This window comes from Salvelinus alpinus, chromosome 16, assembly GCF_045679555.1.
Source record: "Salvelinus alpinus chromosome 16, SLU_Salpinus.1, whole genome shotgun sequence".
NCBI lineage: Eukaryota > Metazoa > Chordata > Actinopteri > Salmoniformes > Salmonidae > Salvelinus > Salvelinus alpinus.
This window is the reverse complement of record NC_092101.1, coordinates 55249581-55276496: the sequence shown is the minus strand read 5'-3', so window position 1 is coordinate 55276496 and position 26916 is coordinate 55249581. Positions and strand designations below refer to the sequence as shown.

Here is a 26916-nt window from a genome sequence, read left to right as displayed (position 1 = left end):
GTGGTGTGATCACAACAACAGACAGGAAATCAAGTCCTTTTGTTCACCTGACCTAGAATTCCTTACAATCAAATGCCGACCGCATTATCTACCAAGATAATTCTCTACGATTATAATCACAGCCGTGTATATCCCCCTCCAAGCAGACACCTCGACCGCCCTGAAAGAACTTCATTGGACTCTATGAAAACTGGAAACCATATATCCTGAGGCTGCATTTATTGTAGCTGGGGATTTTAACAAATGTAATCTGAATACAAGGCTCCCTAAATTTGATCAGCATATTGAATGCGCGACCCAGGCTGGCAGTATTCTGGATCATTGCTACTCTAACTTCTGTGACACATACAAGCCCTCCCTCACCCTCCTTTCGGCAAATCTGACAACGACTCAATTTAGTTGCTCCCAGCCTATAGACAGAAACAAAAACAGGAAACTCCCGTGCTCAGGTCTGTTCAACACTGGTCTGACCAATCGGATTCCACGCTTCAAGATTGCTTCGATCACGTGGACAGGGATATGTTCCGGATGGCGTCGAACAACAACATTGATGTAAACGCTGACTCGGTGAGCGAGTTTATTAGCAAGTGCATCGGTGATGTTGTACCCATGGTGACTATTAAAACCTGTTTGGGATAGGGGGCGCTATTTTCACTTTGGGAAAAAATTGTGCCCAATTTAAACGGCCTCGTACTCTATTCTAGATCGTACAATATGCATATTATTATTACTATTGGATAGAAAACACTCTCAAGTTTCTAAAACCGTTTGAATTATATCTGTGAGTAAAACAGAACTCATTTTGCAGCAAACTTCCTGAAAAATCTGAAATCGAGGCTCTGTTCCATAAATCTATGGATATACATGCACTTCATACGCCTTCCACTAGATGTCAACAGGCAGTGGGAGGTGGAATGGGGTGTCTAGCTTGATCTGAGGTCAAACAAGAGCTCTTGGAATGACGTGACCCCAAATTTCCTTTGTCCAGCAAGCGGGAAGGAACCATGGATTGCCTTCTGAAAAGCTTTCGGTATAGACGGCTAATATCTCCGGCTTTGATTTTATTTGATACATGTGATAATATCATCGTAAAGTATGTTTTTTCAATATAGTTTTATCAGATTATTGAACGTTTATTGCGAGTTTTGGCGTTTTCCGTTCTCTGCGTTTGGTGAAGATGGACAACTTCGCGCCACTTGGCTAGCTTTGGTTGCTAATTCGACAGGCGAAGAGGACATTCTAAAACCAAACAACGATTTATTCTGGAAAAATGACTCCTTGTACAAGATTCTGATGGAAGCTCAGCAAAAGTAGGAACCATTTATGATGTTATTTCGTATTTCTGTGGAAAATGTTTAGTACTATTTTCCGCCCTCATTGCAGGCACTGTCTCGCTATAACGTAAGCTGTATGTCGTACTAAAGTTACTTTTAGAATTCTAACACGGCGATTGCATTAAGAACTAGTGTATCTTTCATTTGCTGTACAACATGTATTTTTTAGTAAAGTTTATGATGAGTTCTTTGATTAGATTAGGTGGGTGTCAGAAATATATCCGGATAATTTTGTGCAGTTTGGCTACGTATTCACATTGTAAAACCACGATTTGTACCGCTAAATATGCACATTTTCGAACAAAACATATATGTATTGTGTAACATGATGTTATAGGACTGTCATCTGATGAAGTTTGTCAAGGTTAGTGAATAATTTTATATCTTTTGCTGTTTTTTTGCGATCGCTACCTTTGCGGTGAATGAATGCGGTTGTGTGGTTGGCTATTGTGGTACGCTAATATAATGCTATATTGTGTTTTTGCTGTAAAACACTTAAAAAATCTGAAATATTGGCTGGATTCACAAGATGTTTATCTTTCATTTGCTGTACACCATGTATTTTTCATAAATGTTTTATGATGAGTATTTAGGTATTTCACGTTGCTCTCTGTAATTGTTCTAGCTGCTTTGGTGATATTTGTGATTGTAGCTGCAATGTAAAACTATGATTTATACCTGAAATATGCAAATTTTTCGAACAAAACATAGATTTATTGTATAACATGTTATAAGACTGTCATCTGATGAAGTTGTTTCTTGGTTAGTGACTAATTCTATCTCTATTTGGGGGTTTTGTGCAAGCTACCTGTGCTGTGAAAGAAATGTCTGTGCTTTTTTGTATTTGGTGGTGAGCTAACATAAATATACGTGGTGTTTTCACTGTAAAACATTTAAAAAATCGGACATGTTGGCTGGATTCACAAGATGTTTATCTTTCATTTGCTGTATTGGACTTGTTAATGTGTGAAAGTTAAATATTTCTAAAAATTATTTTGGGAATTTCGCCCGCTGCCTTTTCAGTGGAATGTGGGGGGGGTTCCGCTAGAAGAACACCAGCTCCGTCGCGGACCAGGATGTCTTGCTACCAGACAAATTAAACAACATTGCTCGCTTTGAGGACAAACAGTGCCACTGACACGGCCCACTACCAAAATCTGCGGGCTCTCCTTCACCGCGGCCAACGTGAGTAAAACATTTAAACGTGTTAACCCTCGCAAGGCTGCAGGCCCAGACGGCATTCCCAGCCGCGTCCTCAGAGCATGTGCAGACCAGCTGGCTGGTGTGTTTACGGACATATTCAATCAATCCTTATCCCAGTCTGCTGTTCCCACATGCTTCAAGATGTACACCATTAGTCCTGTTCCCAAGAAAGCTAAGGTAACTGAGCTAAATGACTACCGCCCCGTAGCACTCACTTCCGGCATCATGAAATACTTTGAGAGACTAGTCAAGGATCATATCACCTCCACCCTACCTGACACCCTAGTCCCACTCCAATTTGCTTACCGCCTCAATAGGTCCAAAGACGACGCAATCGCAATCACATCTGGACAAGAGGAATACCTATGTAAGAATGCTGTTCATCGATTACAGCTCAGCATTTAACTCCATAGTACTCTCCAGACTTGTTATTAAGCTTGAGACCCTGGGTCTCGACCCCGCCCTGTGCAACTGGGTCCTGGACTTTCTGACGGGCCGCCCCCAGGTGGTGAGGGTAGGAAACAACATCTCCACCCCGCTGATCCTCCTCATCTCCACCCCCCCTCAACTGGGGCCAGACAAGGGTGTGTTCTCAGCCCTCTCCTGTACTCCCTGCTCACCCATATCTGTGTGGCCATGCACGCCTCCAACTCAATCATCACGTTTGCAGATGACACTACAGTGGTAGGCTTGATTACCAACAACGACGAGATGGTCTACAGGGAGGAGGTGAGGGCACTCGGAGTGTGGTGTCAGGAAAATAACCTCACACTCAACGTCAACAAAACAAAGGAGATGATCGTGGACTTCAGGAAACAACAGAGGGAGCACTCCCTTATCCACATCGACGGGACAGTAAGGCTGAAGGCTGACACCTCAGAAGGCTGAAGAAATTTGGCTTGTCACCGAAAACACTTACACATTTTTACAGATGCACAATCGAGAGCATCCTGTCGGGCTGTATCACCGCCTGGTATGGCAACTACTCCGCCCACAAACGTAAGGCTCTCCAGAGGGTGGTGAGGTCTGCACAACACATCACCGGGGGCAAACTACCTGCCCTCCAGGACACCTACAGCACACGATGTCACAGGAAGGCCAAAAAGATCATCAAGGACAACAACCACCCGAGCCACTGCCTGTTCACCCTGCTATCATCCAGAAGGCGAGGTCAGTACATGTGCATCAAAGCTGTGATCGATAGACTGAAAAACAGCTTCTATCTCAAGGCCATCAGACTGTTAAATAGCCATCACTAACATAGAGAGGCTGCTGCCAACATACTGACTCAAATCTCAACCCACTTTAAAAATGTAATATTGGATGTAATAAATGTATCACTAGTCACTTTAAGCAATACCCCTTTATATAATGTTTACATACCCTACATTACTCATCTCATATGTATATACTGTACTCTATACCATCTACTGCATCTTGCCTATGCCGTTCGGTCATCGCTCATCCATATATTTATATGAACATATTCTTATTCATTATTTTACACTTGTGTGTATAAGGTAGTTGTTGTGAAATTGTTAGGTTAGATTACTTGTTGGTTATTACTGCATTCTCGGAACTAGAAGCACAAGCATTTCGCTACACTCACATTAACATCTGCTGACCATGTGTATGTGACAAATAACATTTGATTTGATTTGATCTTGTTCTCAACTGGCCTACCTGGTTAAATAAAGGTTTTTTATTTTTATTTTTTATAATAATAATATAAATAAAACAGAACACAGGGGGTGTTATTTAATGGGAACCTCTCCAACATAAACCAGGTAGAATCAGGCATTCCCCAGGGCAGTTGTTGAGGCTCCTTACTATTATCTTTACTAATGACCTGCTGGTTCTGAGTAAAGCCTATGTGTCTATGTATGCTGATGACTCAACACTATACGCAAGTTCATTTTACTGAAACACATGAAGAGCTACAGTTAGTTTCAGAATGGGTGGCAACGAATGAGTTAAATATTTCAAAAACTAAAAGCATTGTATTTGGGACAAAATCATTCACCAAACGCTAAACCTCAATTAAATCTTGTAAAGAATAACGTGGAAATTGAGCAAACTGAGGTGACTAAACTGCTTGGAGTAACCCTGGATTGTAAACTGTCATGGTCAAAACATACTGATATAACAGTAGCTAAGATGGGGAGAGTCTGTCCATAATAAAGCGATGCTCTGCCTTCTTAACAACACCATCAACAAGGCAGGTCCTACAGGCCCTAGTTTCTACCTTCTTAACAACACTATCAACAAGGCAGGTCCTACAGGCCCTAGTTTCTACCTTCTTAACAACACTATCAACAAGGCAGGTCCTACAGGCCCTTGTTTTATCACACCTGGACTACAGTCGCGTGGTCAGGTGCCACAAAGAGGGACCTAGGAAAACTACACTTGGCCCAGAACAGGGCAGCACAACTGGCCCTAAAATGTATACGGAGAGCTAACATTAATAATATGCATGTCAACATCTCCTGGTTCAAATGAGAGGATAGATTGACTTCCTCCCTAATTGTATTTGTGAGAGGTATTGTCTATCTAAACTACTGGCACACAGCTTGGACATCCATGCATACCCCACAAGACATGCCACCAGAGGTCTCTTCACAATCCCCAAGTCCAGAACAGACTATGGGAGGTGCACAGTACTACATAGAGCCATGACTACATGGAACTATATTCCACATCAGGTAACTGATGCAGCAGAAGAACCATATGTAATAACAGATAAAAATCCACCTTATGGAAAAGAAGGGGACTGTGAAGAGACACACACACACACACAGGCAAAGACACAGGCATACACACACATATGCACGATATATGTTGTAGATATATGGTTGCAGAGTAGTGGTCTGAGGTAACACACTTAATGTATTGTAGATATGTGGTAGTAGAGGTCTGAGGTAACACACTTAATGTATTGTAGATATGTGGTAGTAGAGTAGTGGTCTGAGGTAACACACTTCATGTATTGTAGATATGTGGTAGTAGTGGTCTGAGGTAACACACTTAATGTATTGTAGATATGTGGTAGTAGTGGTCTGAGGTAACACACTTAATGTATTGTAGATATGTGGTAGTAGAGGTCTGAGGTAACACACTTAATGTATTGTAGATATGTGGTAGTAGTGGTCTGAGGTAACACACTTAATGTATTGTAGATATGTGGTAGTAGAGGTCTGAGGTAACACACTTAATGTATTGTAGATATGTGGTAGTAGTGGTCTGAGGTAACACACTTAATGTATTGTAGATATGTGGTAGTAGTGGTCTGAGGTAACACACTTAATGTATTGTAGATATGTGGTAGTAGTGATCTGAGGTAACACTTAATGTATTGTAGATATGTGGTAGTAGAGTAGTGGTCTGAGGGAACACACTTAATGTATTGTAGATATGTGGTAGTAGAGTAGTGGCCTGAGGTAACACACTTAATGTATTGTAGATATGTGTTAGTAGTGTAGTGGTAGATAGTAGAGCGTACAGCGCCTTGCAAAAGTATTTGTCCCACTTGGTGTTTTTCCTATTTTGTTGCATTACAACCTGTAATTTAAATAGATTTTTATTTGGATTTCATTTAACTTCTTATGGCTGGGGGCAGTATTGAGTAGCTTGGATGAATAAGGTGTCCAGAGGTGCCCAGAGTAAACTGCCTGCTCCTCAGTCCCAGTTGCTAATATATGCATATTATTAGTATATTTGGATAGAAAACACTCTGAAGTTTTTAAAATCAAGTTTATTTTAAATAGCCCTTCATACAGCAGCTAATATCTCAAAGTGCTGTACAGAAACCCAGCCTAAAACCCCAAACAGCAAGCAATGCAGGTGTAGAAGCACCGCGGCTAGGAAAAACTCCCTAGAAAGGCCAAAACCTAGGAAGAAACCTAGAGAGGAACCAGGCTATGAGGGGTGGCCAGTCCTCTTCTGGCTGTGCCGGGTGGAGATTATAACAGAACATGGCCAAGATGTTCAAATGTTCATAAATGACCAGCATGGTCAAATAATAATCAGGAGTAAATGTCAGTTTGCTTTTCATAGCCGATCATTAAGAGTATCTCTACCGCTCCTGCGGTCTCTAGAGAGTTGAAAACAGCAGGTCTGGGACAGGTAGCACGTCGGTGGACAAAACTGTTTGAATGATGTCTGTGAGTATAACAAAACACATATGGCAGGCAAAAGCCTGAGAAAAAATCCAACCAGGAAGTGGGAAATCTGAGGTTCGTCGTTTTTCAACTCATTCCGTATTGAAGATACAGTGGGATATTGGTCATGTTGCACTTCCTAAGGCTTCCACTAGACGTCAATAGTCTTTAGAACCTAGTTTGATGCTTCTACTGTAAAGTGGCGGCGAATGAGAGGGGAATGAGTCATGAGACAAAGGAATTCTCCGGTTGGAACATTATTGAAGATTTATGTTAAAAACATCCTAAAGATTGATTCTATACATCGTTTGACATGTTTCTACGGACTGTAACGGAACCTTTTGACATTTCGTCTGCAACTAGTGAACGCGCTTTGTGAGTTTTGATTTGTTTACCAAAAGCGCTAACAAAAGTAGCTATTTGGACATAAATGATGGACATTATCGAACAAATCAAACATTTATTGTTGAATTGGGATTCCTGGGAGTGCCTTCTGATGAAGATCATCAAAGGTAAGTGAATATTTATAATGTTATTTCTGACTTCTGTTGACTGCACAATATGGCGGATATCTTTTTGTCTTGATTGGGCTCTGAGCACCGACCTCAGATTATTGAATGGTTTGCTTTTTCCGTAAAGCTTTTTTGAAATCTGACACAGCGGTTGCATTAAGGAGAAGTGGATTTAAATTTCCATGTATACACTTGTATCTTTGATCAACGTTTATTAGGAGTATTTCTGGAAATTGATGTGGCTCTGCAAAATCACTGGATGTTTTTGGAACTACTGAACATAACGCGCCAATGTATACTGAGATTTTTGGATATAAATATTAACTTTACCGAACAAAACATACATGTATTGTGTAACATGAAGTCCTATGAGTGTCATCTGATGAAGATCATCAAAGGTTAGTGATTCATTTGATCTCTATTTCTGCTTTTTGTGACTCCTCTCTTTGGCTGGAAAAATGGCTGTGTTTTTCTGTGATTTGGCGGTGACCTAACATAATTGTTTGTGGTGCTTTCGCTGTAAAGCCTTTTTGAAATCGGACACTGTGGTGCGATTAACAACAAGATTACCTTAAAAATGATACTTGTATGTTTGAGGAATTTTAATTACGAGATTTCTGTTGTTTGAATTTGGCGCCCTGCACTTTCACTGGCTGTTGTCATATCGATCCCGCAGCCATAAGAAGCTAGCTGGCTGTAATACAGACACCTGTTGTCGTCGTGGGAAAGACTCATTGTTATCTTCTCGTAAAACAACTGGTTGCAGTAAAGAGCCAATCTGGATATTAAGGAAATTGACGAGTACCAACAGCTTTACGCTATGGAGGAACAACATACTCCATCATGGAAAGATCCGACTACCTCATGAAATAACTTTAACCCGACAAAAAAAAGAAAAACAGATTCATCTACAGACACGACGATTTACTTCCCATTGAAGTAGAGGCTAGTGTCCATGCAACACTGGAAAAGTTATGTGAGGAGGTAACAGGGCTGAGGGGGGTTTGGAGTTCAGCCAGAGTGAAATTCTCACGCTCCAAAGAGAAAACAAGACACTCACAGCCAAGGTAAAAATTCACGATTCCAACATGGATTGTTTACTCAGGGAAAACAGGGTGATGAAGGAGACGCTACTAGACATACAAAGTCGTAGCATGCGTGAAAATCTAAATTTGATTCCTGAGGACGCTTCCAATAATCCAGAGTTCATCCACTTTGAAACTTCCTATAGAGACTGTAAACAAGGTGGTTTTCCACCGAGAACACAGACTAGGAGCTCGGAGCAACAAGACCAAGGGTCCCCGACCGATCATTGCAAAATTTGAACACCACCAACAAAAAGGAGCTGATCAAAAACAGGGGAAGGGAGCTTAAAGGGACCAAATTCGGTCTCAAAGTCCAATTTCCAAGGGAGATAAACATACGTCGTAAGAGACTGTATCTGGTACAAAGACAACAAAGGGGGAATGGACAAACTCTTTATAGATGGACAGCTGTTCCGAGACAGCTCCATAACACTGTGGCTGTACTAAATATACAGGGACTTCAGGTTACGTAAAAAAGGGCTGATGGTGAAGTAGTATTCATATCACAAAATATATAAATAATCTCTCCACAATTAATTTCAAAAGAAAACATGTAAAAATAGACAAGATCCTGCAACCATGGAGAGGTAAATACCTGTCTCTTTATGGAAAAATTGCCCTGATTAACTCCGTAGTCATATCTCAGTTTACTAACTAACTTATGGTGCAGCCTAATCCTGATGATTTGTTTCTCAAATTATATGAGCAAGAAATATTTTGCTTTATCTGGGACGCTAAACCAGACAAAATAAAACGTGCCTATCTATATAATGAATATGAATTGGGTGGGTTGAGATTATTACATATAAAAGCACTAAACCTCTCTCTAAAAGCTTCACTCATTCAAAAGTTTTATTTGAACCCTAAATGGTTCTCAAGTAGATTACTAAGAAAAGCTCATCCATTGTTTAAAAATTGCCTTTTTGCCTTTGTGCAGATTGCCATGTCTCATTTTCGATTAATTGAAAATGATACTTTTTTCAAAGTATCTCTCTTTTTCAATCAAGCATTGCAGAGCTGGCTACAATTTCAATTTCATCCCCCTGAAAAGATAGAACAAATATTACAACAAATATTATGGCTGAACTCAAATGTGCTGGTTGATAAAATACCTGTATTTATGGGAAAAGGGTATTTTGTTCTTAAATGATATTGTAAATTGGAATGGTAGAGTTATGTCCTTCATGGAGTGATTAGATTTGTACGGGAAGGTCTGCTCAATCCAAGAGTACAACCAATTGATTATAGCATTGCCCCAAAAATGGAGGAGGCAGGTGGCAGCGGGAGGAGGTAGGAAACTGGTCTGTCTGCCCAATGTAAAGGATCAAAACTGGCAGAGGACTAAAAATAGCATAAATAGGAAAGTATACCAGTTTCATTTGAGGACCAGGATGTTGACAACTGTGCCATACAGATTGCAAAATAGTTGGGAAGAGATTTTTGATGTACCGATTCCATGGTACAGGGTGTGTGAGTTAATATATAAAAAAAACAATTCAAAAGATTCAAGACTTTGTGCTTTTCAGCTAAAATGATTATATAGAATTCTTGCCACCAACAAAATGTTGAATATTTGGGGCACAAAATCATCGAAGCTCTACAGATTTTGTTGTGAGATACAGAATCAATAGACCATTTATTTTGGTATTGCCCTCACGTAGCCTGTTTCTGGTCTCAGTTTCAGGAATGGCTGAAAATGCATAGCATTGATCTAAAATTGTCCCTAGAAATAGTACTGTTAGGAGATCTGGAGAGACCGGGTCAGTCAATTACTAATATACTAATACTCTTAGTAAAAGTATTTATCTTCAACTCACAATCTGTGGATTCTATTCGATTAGATAGATTGAAATTGTATGTTAAACATCACAGCATAGTTGAAAGATATGTGTTGCGTAGAAACCCGAAGTGGGTGGCCAGCAGAGATAGATGGGATGGGCCGAGGGAAGCTGAGGGTGGCCAGCAGAGATAGGTGGGATGGGCCGAGGGAAGCTGAGGGTGGCCAGCAGAGATAGATGGGATGGGCTGAGGGAAGCTGAGGGTGGCCAGCAGAGATAGATGGGATGGGCTGAGGGAAGCTGAGGGTGGCCAGCAGAGATAGATGGGATGGGCTGAGGGAAGCTGAGGGTGGCCAGCAGAGATAGATGGGATGGGCTGAGGGAAGCTGAGGGTGGCCAGCAGAGATAGATGGGATGGGCTGAGGGAAGCTGAGGGTGGCCAGCAGAGATAGATGGGATGGGCTGAGGGAAGCTGAGGGTTGGGATGTGGAATTGGAGACAAGTGGGAGTGGAGTTGCTGTGTGAGAGAGAGAATGATGCTCAAAAGATAAAATTTAAAAAAGTCTAAATAAAACATAATATAAAGTATATTTTAATGACACCGAGTGGCAGTGTTTTTCCAACTAATGCCGGTTTGCCTGAGGCTGATGCCGTGCAGGTGTTTGTACACATGCATATACACACACTCTCATTCAAATAAACACATACAAGAACACACACATACATGTAATAGTGCCAGACATGCACACAAACATATACAGTTGGCATTGCTGTTATGATTTTAGTTGTCCTTGATGTCCTTTGTTTTACATTTATTATTTATTTAAAAAAATGTGCATTGTTGTTTGCTGTTTTCTTCTGTCTTTTCCTTTTGTCTCTTTAGTTCATTCTCTTGGTTGTTGGTGCATTGGGGGGTTCTTGGGGGTGGGGGTTCATTCTCTTGGTTGTTGGTGCATTGGGGGTTCTTGGGGGTGGGGGTTCATTCTCTTGGTTGTTGGTGCATTGGGGGTTCTTGGGGGGTGGGGGTTCATTCTCTTGGTTGTTGGTGCATTGGGGGTTCTTGGGGGTGGGGGTTCATTCTCTTGGTTGTTGGTGCATTGGGGGGTTCTTGGGGGTGGGGGTTCATTCTCTTGGTTGTTGGTGCATTGGGGGGTACTTGGGGGTGGGGGTTCATTCTCTTGGTTGTTGGTGCATTGGGGGGTTCTTGGGGGTGGGGGTTCATTCTCTTGGTTGTTGGTGCATTGGGGGGTACTTGGGGGTGGGGGTTCATTCTCTTGGTTGTTGGTGCATTGGGGGGTTCTTGGGGGTGGGGGTTCATTCTCTTGGTTGTTGGTGCATCGGGGGGTTCTTGGGGGTGGGGGTTCATTCTCTTGGTTGTTGGTGCATTGGGGGGTTCTTGGGGGTGTGGGTTCATTCTCTTGGTTGTTGGTGCATCGGGGGGTTCTTGGGGGTGGGGGTTCATTCTCTTGGTTGTTGGTGCATTGGGGGGTTTTTGGGGGTGGGGGTTCATTCTCTTGGTTGTTGGTGCATTGGGGGGGTTCTTGGGGGTGGGGGTTCATTATCTTGGTTGTTGGTGCATCGGGGGGTTCTTGGGGGTGGGGGTTCATTCTCTTGGTTGTTGGTGCATTGGGGGGTTCTTGGGGGTGGGGGTTCATTCTCTTGGTTGTTGGTGCATTGGGGGGTTCTTGGGGGTGGGGGTTCATTCTCTTGGTTGTTGGTGCATTGGGGGTTCTTGGGGGAATGGACTGAATTGTATTTTTAATTTTTCTTCTTGGGGGGGACTGTGGGAGGGGTCTCGAATGGTTGAGGTACAGCTATTGGGGAACTGTGGGGGGATCTTGGAGGGTTGGGTTCACGGTTTTTGGCCTGGTGGTAGATCGGTCAACATGCCCTTGAGCAGGGCATCCCCTCATCCCTAAACCTAAACACTGCAACAAATCATCCCTAAACCTAAACCTAAAACAGTTCCTGCAGTTCCCCCACCGTTCCGATTTTTATTTATTTATTTATTTATTTATTTAACCTTTATTTAACCAGGTAGGCAAATTGAGAACACGTTCTCATTTACAATTGCGACCTGGCCAAGATAAAGCAAAGCAGTTCGACACATACAACAACACATAGTTACACATGGAGTAAAACAAACATATAGTCAATAATACAGTGAAAAAAATAAGTCTATATACAATGTGAGCAAGTGAGGTGAGATAAGGGAGGTGAAGGCAAACAAATATATGTGTAAATAAATAAAAATATAAAAAGGCCATGGAGGCGAAGTGAATACAACACAGCAAGTAAAATAAAAACTAAAAAAAACACTGGAATGGTTGGTTTGCAGTGGAAGAAAGCGCAAAGTAGAGACAGAAATAATGGGGTGCAAAGGAGCAAAATAAATAAATAAATAAATACAGTAGGTAAAGAGGTAGTTGTTTGGGCTAAATTATAGATGGGCTATGTACAGGTGCAGTAATCTATGAGCTGCTCTGACAGCTGGTGCTTAAAGCTAGTGAGGGAGATAAGTGTTTCCCTGGATTGACCCTGGATGCTTCTGTGTGTCGCTCTGAATAGGAGTCTGTTGGATGACTGGTATGATGTAGTTGTTGAGCGGCTTCACTGCAAGTATATTGTATTTTTCGAACATTCAATAAATATATATTTTTTTTAATTAATAGAAGGAGCTAATCATGGACAACAGGAAAAGGAGGGCCGAACACGCCCCCACATCGACAGGGCTGTAGTCGAGCGGGTCGAGAGTTTCAAGCTCCTTGGTGTCCACATCACCAACAATCTATCGTGGTTCAAAACGATCAAGACAGTCGTGAAGAGGGCAGGTCAACACCTTATCTCCCTCAGGAGACTAAAAAGATTTGGCATGTGTCCTCAGATCCTCAAAAGGTTCTACAGCTGCACCATCGAGAGCATCCTGACTGATTGCATCACTAACTGGTATGGCAACTACTCGGCCTCCAACCACAAGGCACTACCGTGGGTAGTGTGTACGGCCCACTACATCACTGGGGCCAAGCTTCCTGCCATCCAGGACCTCTATACCAGGCGGTGTCAGAGACAGAAAGGCCCTAAAATTTGTCAAAGACTTCAGCCACCCTAGTCATAGACTGTTCTCTCTTCTACCGCATGGCGAGCGGGACCGGAGCGCCAAGTCTAGGTCCAAAAGGCTTCTAAACAGTTCCACCCCCAAGCCATAAGACTCCTGAACAGCTAATCAAATGGCTACCCAGACTAGTTGCACCCCCCCCTCCCTATTTTATGCTGCTGCTATTCTCTGTTTATTATCTATGCATAGTCACTTTAACTCTACCTACAAGTACATATTACCTCAATTACCTCGACAATTACCTCAAATAACGTTAAACTGCATTGTTGGTTAAGGGCTTGTAAGCATTTCAATGTAAGGTGACATTTTCATTGAAAACATCAAATCTGATGTGAATGTGTCCCAAATGTCAGCCTTTTCCCTATGTAGTGCACTATATAGGGGATAGGGTGCCAGCCCTGGTCAAATGTAGTGCACTATATAGGAGATAGGGTGCCAGCCCTGGTCAAATGTAGTGCACTATATAGGGGATAGGGTGCCAGCCCTGGTCAAATGTAGTGCACTATATAGGGGATAGGGTGCCAGCCCTGGTCAAATGTAGTGCACTATATAGGGGAAAGTCTGCCTGCAGTAGCCATGAATAAACACAGAGCGTAAAAAACATTAAACACTGCAACAAATCATCCCCAAGCCTAAACACTGCAACAAATCATCCGTAAACCTAGACACTGCAACAAATCATCCCCAAGCCTAAACACTGCAACAAATCATCCCCAAGCCTAATCACTGCAACAAATCATCCCCAAGCCTAATCACTGCAACAAATCATCCGTAAACCTAGACACTGCAACAAATCATCCCCAAGCCTAAACACTGCAACAAATCATCCCCAAGCCTAATCACTGCAACAAATCATCCCCAAGCCTAATCACTGCAACAAATCATCCGTAAACCTAGACACTGCAACAAATCATCCCCAAGCCTAAACACTGCAACAAATCATCCCCAAGCCTAAACACTGCAACAAATCATCCCCAAGCCTAATCACTGCAACAAATCATCCCCAAGCCTAAACACTGCAACAAATCATCCCCAAGCCTAATCACTGCAACAAATCATCCGTAAACCTAGACACTGCAACAAATCATCCCCAAGCCTAAACACTGCAACAAATCATCCCCAAGCCTAATCACTGCAACAAATCATCCCCAAGCCTAAACACTGCAACAAATCATCCCCAAGCCTAATCACTGCAACAAATCATCCGTAAACCTAGACACTGCAACAAATCATCCCCAAGCCTAAACACTGCAACAAATCATCCCCAAGCCTAAACACTGCAACAGATGATCCCCAAGCCAAACACTGCAACATATGATCCCCAAGCCTAAACACTGCAACAAATCATCCCTAAACCTAAACACTGCAACAAATCATCCCTAAACCTAAACACTGCAACAAATCATCCCTAAACCTAGACACTGCAACAAATCATCCCTAAACCTAAACACTGCAACAAATCATCCCCAAGCCTAAACACTGCAACAAATCATCCTTAAGCCTGAACACTGCAACAAATCATCCAGCGTATGTCCATTACATTCACATATCAAATATAAACTCAGACAGGCAAGTCTCAGACAGACATGTCTCCAAGCAAGATTAGATGAAATGCTTGACAAATACGTCTTTGTTGAAATCCCTCCGACTTGACAGTTGAATAGATCTCTCCCCCCAAAAAAAGGAAAAAAGCGCATTAAAAAACCAGAGCTCTTTCTGCTGGTGACAGTATTTTGGGATGAATGTAGTTATGGTACAGCTACAGTCTTTCATTTGTTTTTACTGCAGTCGCTACCGCCACTACTGTAGATTTCCCCCTTTTAAGTTCTGCCCTTGAGCAAGGGGATGCCAAGGCATTCTGCAGTGGCCTATTTAGCGAGGGGAGTCAAAGTAGGGAAGGAAGGGGAGCAGCTCATTGGACAAGGGGAGATGTAACAGCTGAACATGGTCTGTGTGGCACCATATTACCCCGTAAGCCTCATAGGTAGTGCAGGTATGGGGAATAGAGTAACCATTCAGGATGTAGTCAGAAAGTCTACCACGCTGTCTCAGTCACACGCTGTCTCAGTCACACGCTGTCTCCGTCACATGCTGTCTCAGTCACACGCTGTCTCCGTCACACGCTGTCTCAGTCACACGCTGTCTCAGTCACACGCTGTCTCAGTCACACGCTGTCTCAGTCACACGCTGTCTCAGTCACACGCTGTCTCAGTCACACGCTGTCTCAGTCACACGCTGTCTCAGTCACACGCTGTCTCCGTCACACGCTGTCTCAGTCACACGCTGTCTCAGTCACACGCTGTCTCAGTCACACGCTGTCTCAGTCACACGCTGTCTCAGTCACACGCTGTCTCAGTCACACGCTGTCTCAGTCACACGCTGTCTCAGTCACACGCTGTCTCCGTCACACGCTGTCTCAGTCACACGCTGTCTCAGTCACACGCTGTCTCAGTCACACGCTGTCTCAGTCACACGCTGTCTCAGTCACACGCTGTCTCCGTCACACGCTGTCTCAGTCACACGCTGTCTCAGTCACAACGCTGTCTCAGTCACACGCTGTCTCAGTCACACGCTGTCTCAGTCACACGCTGTCTCAGTCACACGCTGTCTCAGTCACACGCTGTCTCAGTCACACGCTGTCTCAGTCACTCTGTGCTGCGTTTCCCTGGAACAGCGGGAAACAATGGCGTTGCAATGAGGCAGATCTGTGGGTCAAATCATGAACAAAGGAGTCATATTGATCATCTATATGGATTCTCTCTCATGGATTCATATTGATCATCTATATGGATTCTCTCTCATGGAGTCATATTGATCATCTATATGGATTCTCTCTCATGGAGTCATATTGATCATCTATATGGATTCTCTCTCATGGAGTCATATTGATCATCTATATGGATTCTCTCTCATGGAGTCATATTGATCATCTATATGGATTCTCTCTCATGGAGTCATATTGATCATCTATATGGATTCTCTCTCATGGAGTCATATTGATCATCTATATGGATTCTCTCTCATGGAGTCATATTGATCATCTATATGGATTCTCTCTCATGGAGTCATATTGATCATCTATATGGATTCTCTCTCATGGAGTCATATTGATCATCTATATGGATTCTCTCTCATGGAGTCATATTGATCATCTATATGGATTCTCTCTCATGGAGTCATATTGATCATCTATATGGATTCTCTCTCATGGAGTCATATTGATCATCTATATGGATTCTCTCTCATGGAGTCATATTGATCATCTATATGGATTCTCTCTCATGGAGTCATATTGATCATCTATATGGATTCTCTCTCATGGAGTCATATTGATCATCTATATGGATTCTCTCTCATGGAGTCATATTGATCATCTATATGGATTCTCTCTCATGGAGTCATATTGATCATCTATATGGATTCTCTCTCATGGAGTCATATTGATCATCTACGCTGATGAAAAACACAAAATTAAAGAACACCAGCTCTTTTCCACGACATAGACTGACCAGGTGAATCCAGGTGAAAACTATGATCCCTTATTGATGTCACATGTTAAGCTCAGGGCAACTTTATAGTGAGGACTAACAAACTAAAGTTCAGTAATTGGATTATGATGTATTTCCACTATTAATAGTTGATTCATCAGGTCAAAGACTACACTGTCTCTGTGACTGGTGAATATGACTGAGTATATACACTGAACTAAAATATAAATGTAACAATTTCAAAGATTTTACTGAGTTACAGTTCATAAACACTGCAACATTGCCGTTTTTCATCGGCATGGACTGGGAAACTGGTCAGAATTGATGGCGCTAAACACAGGGACATTCTTGAGGGAAACCTGTTTCAGTCTTCCAGAGATTTGAGACTGGGACGGAGGTTCACCTTCCAGCAGGACAATGATCCTAAGCATACTGCTAAAGCAACACTCGAGTGGTTTAAGGGGAAACATTTAAATGTCTTGGAATGGCCTAGTAAAAGCCCAGACCTCAATCCAATTGAGAATCTGTGGTATAACTTAAAGATTGCTGTACACCACTGTTGTACTGCGTCGTTATTTGTCTGTATGTGGGCCCAGCCTGTTAGCTTGCACGATTCTTGCCAATCTCCTTCGACCTCTCTCACCAACGAGCTGTTTTTGCCCACAGGACTGCCGCTGACTGGAGGGATTTTGTTTGTCGCACCATTCTCTGTAAACCCTAGACACAGTCGTGCGTGACAAGCCCAGGAGGCTGTTTCTGAGATACTGGAACCGGCACACCACTAAGATCCAGCCTGACGCCATGTTGTTTCTCACCACTAAGATCCAGCCTGAAGCCATGTTGTTTCTCACCACTAAGATCCAGCCTGAAGCCATGTTGTTTCTCACCACACATCACTAAGATCCAGCCTGAAGCCATGTTGTTTCTCACCACACACCACTAAGATCCAGCCTGAAGCCATGTTGTTTCTCACCACACACCACTAAGATCCAGCCTGAAGCCATGTTGTTTCTCACCACACACCTGGCACCGATGATCAAGCCACGCTCAAAGTCTCTTAGGTCACTCGTCACTCCATTCTAACGTTCAATAGAGCAGTAACTGAATGTCTTGATGCCTGTCTGCCTGCTTTATCTAGCAAGACACGTGACTCACTGTCTGTAGGAGCGATCCATTTTCGTGAAAGGGGTGGTGTACCTAAAAAATTGTCTGAGGAGTTTCTGTACAGTATATAAAAATAAACAAGTTTTGAAATGATGATGTTTTAGTCAAATATTATATCTGTTTGGGATTCTTTGCGGTCAATTTCCAATCTACTAATTATTTGTAATTCTGATCTGGCCCCCTGACTGTCTACTGAAGACAAATTCAGAACCAAAGGGAGTGACATATATAGGGAAGGAACCAAAGGGAGTGACATATATAGGGAAGGAACCAAAGGGAGTGACATAAATAGAGAAGGAACCAAAGGGAGTGACATATATAGGGAAGGAACCAAAGGGAGTGACATATATAGGGAAGGAACCAAAGGGAGTGACATATATAGGGAAGGAACCAAGGGAGTGACATATATTGACAGAGTATGCAACTCTGTCAATGAGGAAATCCTGTGTAGATGAATATTGCCAGAGGGACTTGTGCTTAAAATTCATAAAGTGCCTGGCTTATTTGAACTTGTTGATTCTGAACTATTCTTAAAAATAAAACAATATATAAAATAAAATGTAAATATGATTTCAGGTTTTTACATTTGCATGCTCTTTACATCTTGGAATGTGTTTAACGGAGTTTAAAACATGATTAAGAGGCACAGTCAATATTAGCAAGATGGCTACAATGTCAAAAGGATATTGAGATTACCAATTTATAATGAAATTCCAAAACAAATTCTCAATCAGTTTCAGTCGTGTGGGAAGCAGCAAGCATTGTTTTTCCTCATTTCAAGATAAGACGCACTTAAACCCTATTAAAATAGGATATTATATCAACAGTATTTACGCCAGATTATTATAGCTGGATTTATAGTGTCATGACGATCAAAAAGGCCATTTTTAGTTCTCACTAAAAACATAATCAATCAAACCAACCACTATGTAATTGATTGCAGTCAATGTGTTTCAAGTGATTAGCTTGATCATGAAACATATTATTCAATTAATCAAAGTCTTAATGAAAGCTTGTCCGTAAATGTAACGCTGAGAGTCGGGAAGCAAGTTCATGGAGTGAATACATTTAATAAAATAAATGAACAAAACAAGAAACACAAACAGCGCACTGACATGAAACAGGAACAATGACGACTGGGGAAGAAACCAAAGGGAGTGACATATATAGGGAAGGAACCAAAGGGTGTGACATATATAGGGAAGGAACCAAAGGGGAGTGACATATATAGGGAAGGAACCAAAGGGGAGTGACATATATAGGGAAGGAACCAAAGGGTGTGACATATATAGGGAAGGAACCAAAGGGGAGTGACATATATAGGGAAGGAACCAAAGGGAGTGACATATATAGGGAAGGAACCAAAGGGGAGTGACATATATAGGGAAGGAACCAAGGGAGTGACATATATAGGGAAGGAACCAAAGGGTGTGACATATATAGGGAAGGAACCAAAGGAAGTGACATATATAGGGAAGGAACCAAAGGGAGGGACATATATAGGGAAGGAACCAAAGGAAGTGACATATATAGGGAAGGTAATCAAGGAGGTGATGGAGTCCATGCGCCTAACGCTGGTGACAGGTGTGAGCCCTAACGAGCAGCCTGGTGACCAAGGGGCCGGAGAGGGGAGTACACGTGACAATAACTGATAAAAACACCTAAAAATGTCCCACGCGTGAGCAACACTGCTTTTACACAAATTCGCTCTGGCTATCTACTCAGAGCGCTCTCGTCTGAGTGTGCCAGAGCGCAGAATAACTAACACATTTACACATTTTCAACATGTTGAATATGGCCGATGTCGGTAAACGTCGACAAAAAAACGTAATTAAATTGTTGCCAGCAGCACAGTTAGTCACCAACACTCTGGATAACATGAACCAACTCTGCTAGGGCGAGTAAAATGGTCAGAGTGAGCTGTTCTCTCATGTGTCTGGAAGTAGCTAGCAAGCTAGCCAACGGTAGCCCGTTAGTTTAGGAGCTTGACTACTGTTGTGAGGTCAGAAAGCTCTGATCACTACTACTCCTCGGCCAGAACATCCAGTGTGCGCTCTCAACGCTCTGAATTTACGAATGGACAATCTGACAACGCTCTGAGTTTACGAATGGACAATCTGACAACGCTCTGAGTTTACGAATGGACAATCTGACAACGCTCTGAGTTTACGAACACCCAGCGCGCACTCTGGCACTCCAGATGGGATTCACAAATACACCTGTAGTATAAACCAGCCTTTAGTCTTCAAATCTTTGGTTGTTTTAGTCCATGGCCTCACATGTGAATCCTTAAAGAGATGGGTGGGGCTAAGGCTTAAGAGGACGATGCTGACGATGCTGATGAGCTCTCCAGTAGGTCCCAAAAATTCAAGGGACATTTTCTCAAAAGTGAGGTTACAAGTTTATCAACTTTCAAAGCAGAATTACTTTCCCATTGTTCCTCAACTATAATGTATGATATACAATTTTCTAGCTCTGAGTCTCTACCGTTTATCCAATGTAAAAAACACAATTTCAAATGTTGCTACATGAGACCAAGAGAGTTTTATTAAGAGTTTTATTAAACTGAGTCTCAGCAATATGACGTTGCCATGGGCAGCAGGATTAAATTAACCGTAGATATTGCAGATGTGACCCATTGTTTTACATCAGATAGTGTGTACATCCGTCTCGTATCTTGCAAAGGGTAATGGGATTGATCAAAAGTAGACTGGTTACAATCTGCTGCCGTAACATTAGAAAATATTACCTAGGTGACATTGTCTGATCAACCCCATTTCTGCTTCAAAACTATCTGAATTAATCTAAGATAAAACAATACATAAGTCTTTTTTGGTGAGGAAGTCTTAGACACACCATCTGGATTAGTATTTCTGAAGTTTGACTATGCTAGCAAGCTAGCATACATTTTTGTCCAAAGCTGAGCCTGTCACTGAAATCATCTTTGACTGAAAAGATGCTGCTTACTAACAAGCTACCTACTTAGTACTGAAAACACAATGTTAAATCTTCCAACAAAAGCTAGCTATCAAGCTACTGTAGCTAGTAGTGCTAATGTTAGCATTAGTATGAGTTTTCAGCTGTAGTTCAGTCACAAGTTATTTCAGTAGCCTCCTGAGCTCAGGAGAAACATGTTTATCTACGAACTGATTCGTGATACGTCAGTTCCTCTTAATTGTGGGACTGCACGTCTACAACTAGTTGAACACTAGAACTGCAATAGGCCAACGTTTTGATTTTGGAAATGTAAAAAAAAATCGTCCACAAAAAAAGAAAAGCTATGTCCTGCACCTTCCTTGACTTTTCCGAAATGCTCATTTTGTCAGAATTTTGTATTTAGAGCCAATTTACCGTTGTTATTCCCAATTTAACCAAGACAATTAGCCAGCCGCTAATGCGTCTCTATCTCCTCACTGAAGAAAAGACGAATGGATGAATGGGCGATAAGTGTGCACCTTACTTCACAATTGAATTTAAATGAGGCCTAACTGAATGATAAGGAGGGTGAAGAGGTTGATTACATTATTTTTTTTCTTTTAAGACAATAGTGTAATGATGAGTTTGTGTTATGCGTATTTATCAGTTTTTGGGGCACATGTTTATAGCAAATCATTTGACCACAACGCCTTGCGGGTTGATAATGTTTCATTTTCTTTTCTGTTTTACTTTGAAAAAAAGAAGCTGTTACGGGACTGTTTTATTTACTATAACGCTATTGCTACTCACATTTATTGTAAAGGGAAATAAAAACACGCTTTGTTTTGGAGCCTTTAGAATAATGCAAAACATGTTATTGATGAGCAACGATGCCAGTCAGCCTGCCCATCGAAACTACACCTAAACAATACCGAAACTAATTTCACACATAATACAAGTTAGCCTATAGACAAGATTTAAATTGACAATAGTCTGATGACTGAAAGTATTATCAATCGTCAAATTATACATGAAGAGATGAGCGCAGCTTGGAATTGACAGGTGCACGGATAAGAAGTTTCAATTGGTCAAATCCTCCTTCAGTCACACGCAGGTAAAACATTTAGTCCAATAACTCTCAAAATTCAAGAGCTGCAGCTCTATTTTCAAATGTCACTTTTTTTTCAAGAATATCTGCCCTGACCATACGTTCAGCACATGACCACTCGCTGGCAGCATTGCTCTGGCTACTAAAGCAGACTAGAAACATTATAAACGGAAAATTCGCTATTCGCAGAGGAGTGACGCCCTCTGACATGAGATAATGGATGAGCCCCAGTCAAGATGATGCACTCACACAGCGTATCTGTACCTGTGGAAGTCGGACTGATACTGATGTTTACTTTGTGAATTACTAACTCTACCTTTTAGTTCATTGAGTAATTTTCTGTCCTCAAGAGCCAGTTGAGAATAGGTTCCTGAAAGGGTCTCTGACTGTGCCATGTAGTAATCTGTTTGTTTAAAGCCATTATGCACTGAGGCTACCTGGCTTGGCCTGTTGGGATTGTGCTATATTGCTCTTTAATGGGTCTGTCACTGAGACTGAGCACAAACCAGACTCGGAAACAGAGTGGCACCAAGTCTGCATCCCCAAAAGGCACCCTGTTCCCTTGCACTACTTTTTGACCAGAGCCCATAGTGAACTATAGGTACTAGGGGTTCCATTTGGAACACATCCCCAGCCTTAAATTCACAGCTGGTTGGTTCAGACAGGGCCGAGTGTAGGCTTTTATAACCCTGCCCAGGGGATGGGGAATACGGCTCTCTGATGGTATTAGAAAAAAACATGATGGGGAATTTGTTGATATTCTTTAATGGCTTTTCCCAAGCCAGAGAACAGAGAAATCCATCAAACATTGTGGAAGCTAGATCTTCTAGAACCTTCCATTTGTTGATATTCTGTAATGGCTTTTACCAAGCCAGAGAACAGAGAAATCCATCAAACATTGTGGAAGCTAGATCTTCTAGAACCTTCCATTTGTTGATATTCTTTAATGGCTTTTCCCAAGCCAGAGAACAGAGAAATCCATCAAACATTGTGGAAGCTAGATCTTCTAGAACCTTCCATTTGTTGATATTCTGTAATGGCTTTTACCAAGCCAGAGAACAGAGAAATCCATCAAACATTGTGGAAGCTAGATCTTCTAGAACCTTCCATTTGTTGATATTCTGTAATGGCTTTTACCAAGCCAGAGAACAGAGAAATCCATCAAACGTTGCGGAAGCTAGACCTTCTAGAATCTTCCATTCGTTCCAGTGGTTCCAGTGGTTTGGGTTTAATAAGGCCCCTTGGTACTTCCCTGTGTGACACTGGCTTCTGGTTAATGATGTGACAAGCTGTGGCATTTCATTGCTAGGATGCTTCCCAAATGGCAGTAGTGCCCTATATAAGGAAAAGGCTGCCGTTTGATACACAGGCATAGTGTTCATAACCACACAACCAACTTGACAAATATCAACACCAAAAACAAAACACTCAAAGGGAAAAATAAAGTCAGACAAGTATAGCTGCAAGCAGCAATGTCGGGTTTCAGCTGTGGGCCCACTGTGCCACAATCAGGACAAATTGGACACATTGCCCTAGGACAAGTTACTTCCGTACTGTTTACCATGCTTACCAAATATCAGACCTCAAAATCAAACCGATCAATATAATATGCTTTTGATGTATTTTGGACCCTTTTTAATGATGTTGACGACATTAAACTTCTTCTTCTCCAGAAACGAGACTCTAGATGAAACATTATGTGCCAATGAGCTTGCATTGTTTTTCTACTGTCCGGCAACACCACCATGCAGCCATACTGAACCATACTGTACAGGATAGCTAGACTCATAGCCCTTAGCATGTGTGCCAAATTCCATCACTCTCAGTGAAACAGAAGGCAGACTTGCCACATTTCAAACACCAAAACAATATGCAAATGAGGCACAAAAAAACAACAACAAGCAAACAAACAAAACAACAAAACCAAATGATTTCTCTTTTGTTTACCTTAGCGTGTAGAGTATCTTCCCGTCGTTCCATATCCTGAGCAGCTGATTGGGCGTTGTAATCCAATGGGAGTCAGCGTTCTTGGAGTTCCTGAAGATGGTGTCGGGGAGCCAGATGAGTCCCACCATGTTGCTGTTCAGAGTCAGGATATTCATGGTGCTGTTGTAGCTCAGCCTGCTGTCTGTCCACGTCTGGGCAAAGATGATGTCGATCTGGTATTCCTGAAACAAAAACAATATGAAGATATGAACGCCAAGCCAGAGTATAGATATGATGCCTATGATGATATATATACCAGATCAGATATGAATGCCAAACCAGAGCTTAGATATGATGTCTATGATGATATTGATACCAGATCAGATATGAATGCCAAACCAGAGCTTAGATATGATGTCTATGATGATATTGATACCAGATCAGATATGACCGCCAAACCAGAGCTTAGATATGATGTCTATGATGATATATATACCAGATCAGATATGAACGCCAAACCAGAGCTTAGATATGATGTCTATGATATCATACATCCTTATGAGACTAAAAAGAAACCCAGCAAGCTCAACAAGACAGAGGAGTTTATCAAAGGGAACAGCTTCACCTATTGGCATGTTCATTGATTTCCTGTCTAGCAGGCTGGAAAAGAACGCAGCAGTTATGAAGAGTTCTAGATGACAAAGTCTCTCTTCTCTCTTCTCTCTTGGCTTTTCCATTACTTTATTAAATGAGGGGAGAAGGAGGCTGGCTGGGGAGGGGAGGGTAGAAGGAAGCTGGCTGGGGAGGGGAGAAGGAAGCTGGCTGGGGAGGGGAGAAGGAGGCTGGCTGGGGAAGGGAGAAGGAGGCTGGCTGGGAAGGGGAGGGGAGAAGGAGTTCGACTGGGGAGGGGAGAAGGAGGCTGGCTGGGGAGGGGAGAAGGAGGCTGGCTGGGGAGGGGAGGGGAGGGGAGAAGGAAGCTGGCTGGGGAGGGGAGAAGGAGGCTGGCTTTGGAGGGGAGGGGTGAAGGAGGATGGCTGGGGAGGGGAGGAGAGAAGGAAGCTGGCTGGGGAGGTGAGAAGGAGTCCGACTGGGGAGGGGAGAAGGAGGCTGGCTGGGTAGGGGAGGGGAGAAGGAAGCTGGCTGGGGAGGGGAGAAGGAGGCTGGCTGGGGAGGGGAGAAGGAGGCTGGCTGGGGAGGGGAGAAGGAGGCTGGCTGGGGAGGGGAGGGGAGGGGAGAAGGAAGCTGGCTGGGGAGGGGAGAAGGAGGCTGGCTGGGGAGGGGAGGGGAGGAGAGAAGGAAGCTGGCTGGGGAGGGGAGAAGGAGTCTGACTGGGGAGGGGAGAAGGAAGCTGGCTGGGGTGGGTAGAAGGAGGCTGGCTGGGGAGGGGAGAAGGAGGCTGGCTGGGGAGGGGAGACGGAGGCTGGCTGGGGAGGGGAGGGTAGAAGGAGGCTGGCTGGGGAGGGGAGAAGGAGGCTGGCTGGGGAGGGGAGAAGGAGGCTGGCTGGGGAGGGGAGCTCATGGAAAAGAATGAAAACCTTCTACTGACTGCCAGGACCTCCTAAAAACCTCATTAAACCTTCTACTGACTGCCAGGACCTCCTAAAAACCTCCTTAAATATTCTACTGACTGCCAGGACCTCCTAAAAACCTCCTTAAACCTACTGACTGCCAGGACCTCCTTTGGCTAGTCTAACAGTAAGACACTGAGGACAGCCTGAGGCAGCATTAACAGGGGAACACAGCCTGATGAAACATGATCAGAGATTACCTGAAAAGTAAACCGCACTTTCTCAGAATACAAGAGTGACAGTTATTTCCACCAATGACAGCATAAGATTTAAATGACCTTCTAGTCCAGGATTTCTACCATGTGGAATACAATCGTATAATCCTTGTTTACCACTATTTGGTGAAATACCCAGGCGACTCAGCTCACAGGCATGCAGACAACCCGAACAGGTATGCAGACAATCAGATCAGCTTTTAGTAGCTGTAAACCCAGATTATGTGGCTGAGTGCTCCGATGAGAGGAGAGCAGAGGAGAGGAGGTATTTGGTATTTTAATAGGATCTCTATTTAGCTGTTACAACTACTCTTCCTGGGGTCCACACAAAACATGAAACATGACATAATACAGAACATGAATAGACAAGAGCAGCTCAAGAACAGAACTACACATATATATACATATTTTTACAAAAGCCACATCTAGCCTACATATCAATACATACACATAAACTATCTAGGTCAAATAGAGGAGAGACGTTGTGCCACGAGGTGTTGCTTTATCTGTTATTTGAAACCAGGTTTGCTGTTTATTTGAGCAATATGAGATGGAAGGCAGTTCCATGTAATAATGGTTTTATATAATACTGTACACTTTCTTGAATTTGTTATGGATTTGGGGACTGTGAAAAGACCCCTGGTGGCATGTCTGGTGGGGTAAGTGTGTGTGTCAGAGCTGTGTGTGTGTAAGTTGACTATGCAAACAATTCATGTTTTTTATAAAAATAAGTCAGTTTCTCCTCAACTCTTAGGCAAGAGAGACTGGCATCCATAGTATTTATATCAGTCCTCTGATTACAATGAAGAGCAAGACATGCCGCTCTGTTCTGGGCCAGCTGCAGCTTAACTAGGTCTTTCCTTGCAGCACTGGACCACACGACTGGGCAATAATCTAGGTAAGACAACACTAGAGCTTGCAGCACTTGCATTTTGGAGTGTGGTGTCAAAAAAGCATCTTTATTAGGGACAGGCCTCTCCTCATCTTTACAACCATTGAATCTATATGTTTTGACCATGCCAGTTTACAATCTAAAGTAACGCCAAGTAATTTAGTCTCCTCAACAGCCACACCATTCATTAACAGATTCAGCTGAGGTCTAGGACATAGGGAATGTTTTGTTCCAAATACAATGCCCTTAGTTTTAGAGATGTTCTGGGCACTCATTCCAAAATGGAATTTTCCTGAATGGTTTTCTCTTAAACTATGATTATCCTGAATGGTTTTCTCTGAAACTATGATTATCCTGAATGGTTTTCTCTGAAACTATGATTATCCTGAATGGATTTCTCTGAAACTATGATTATCCTGAATGGTTTTCTCTGAAACTATGATTATCCTGAATGG

At 42.5% G+C, this 26916-nt stretch overlaps 1 protein-coding gene across 1 annotated transcript in view; it reads right to left on the bottom strand.

Annotated features, from left to right (window-relative positions):
• Positions 1-26916, bottom strand: part of LOC139541691 (gamma-aminobutyric acid receptor subunit gamma-3) — a 440844-nt gene that overhangs the window by 85609 nt on the left and 328319 nt on the right. Inside the window, exon 4 of the mRNA XM_071346627.1 lies at positions 23808-24028. Within this exon, the coding sequence (XP_071202728.1) occupies positions 23808-24028 (221 nt within the window). The remainder of the gene's footprint in view (positions 1-23807; positions 24029-26916) is intronic.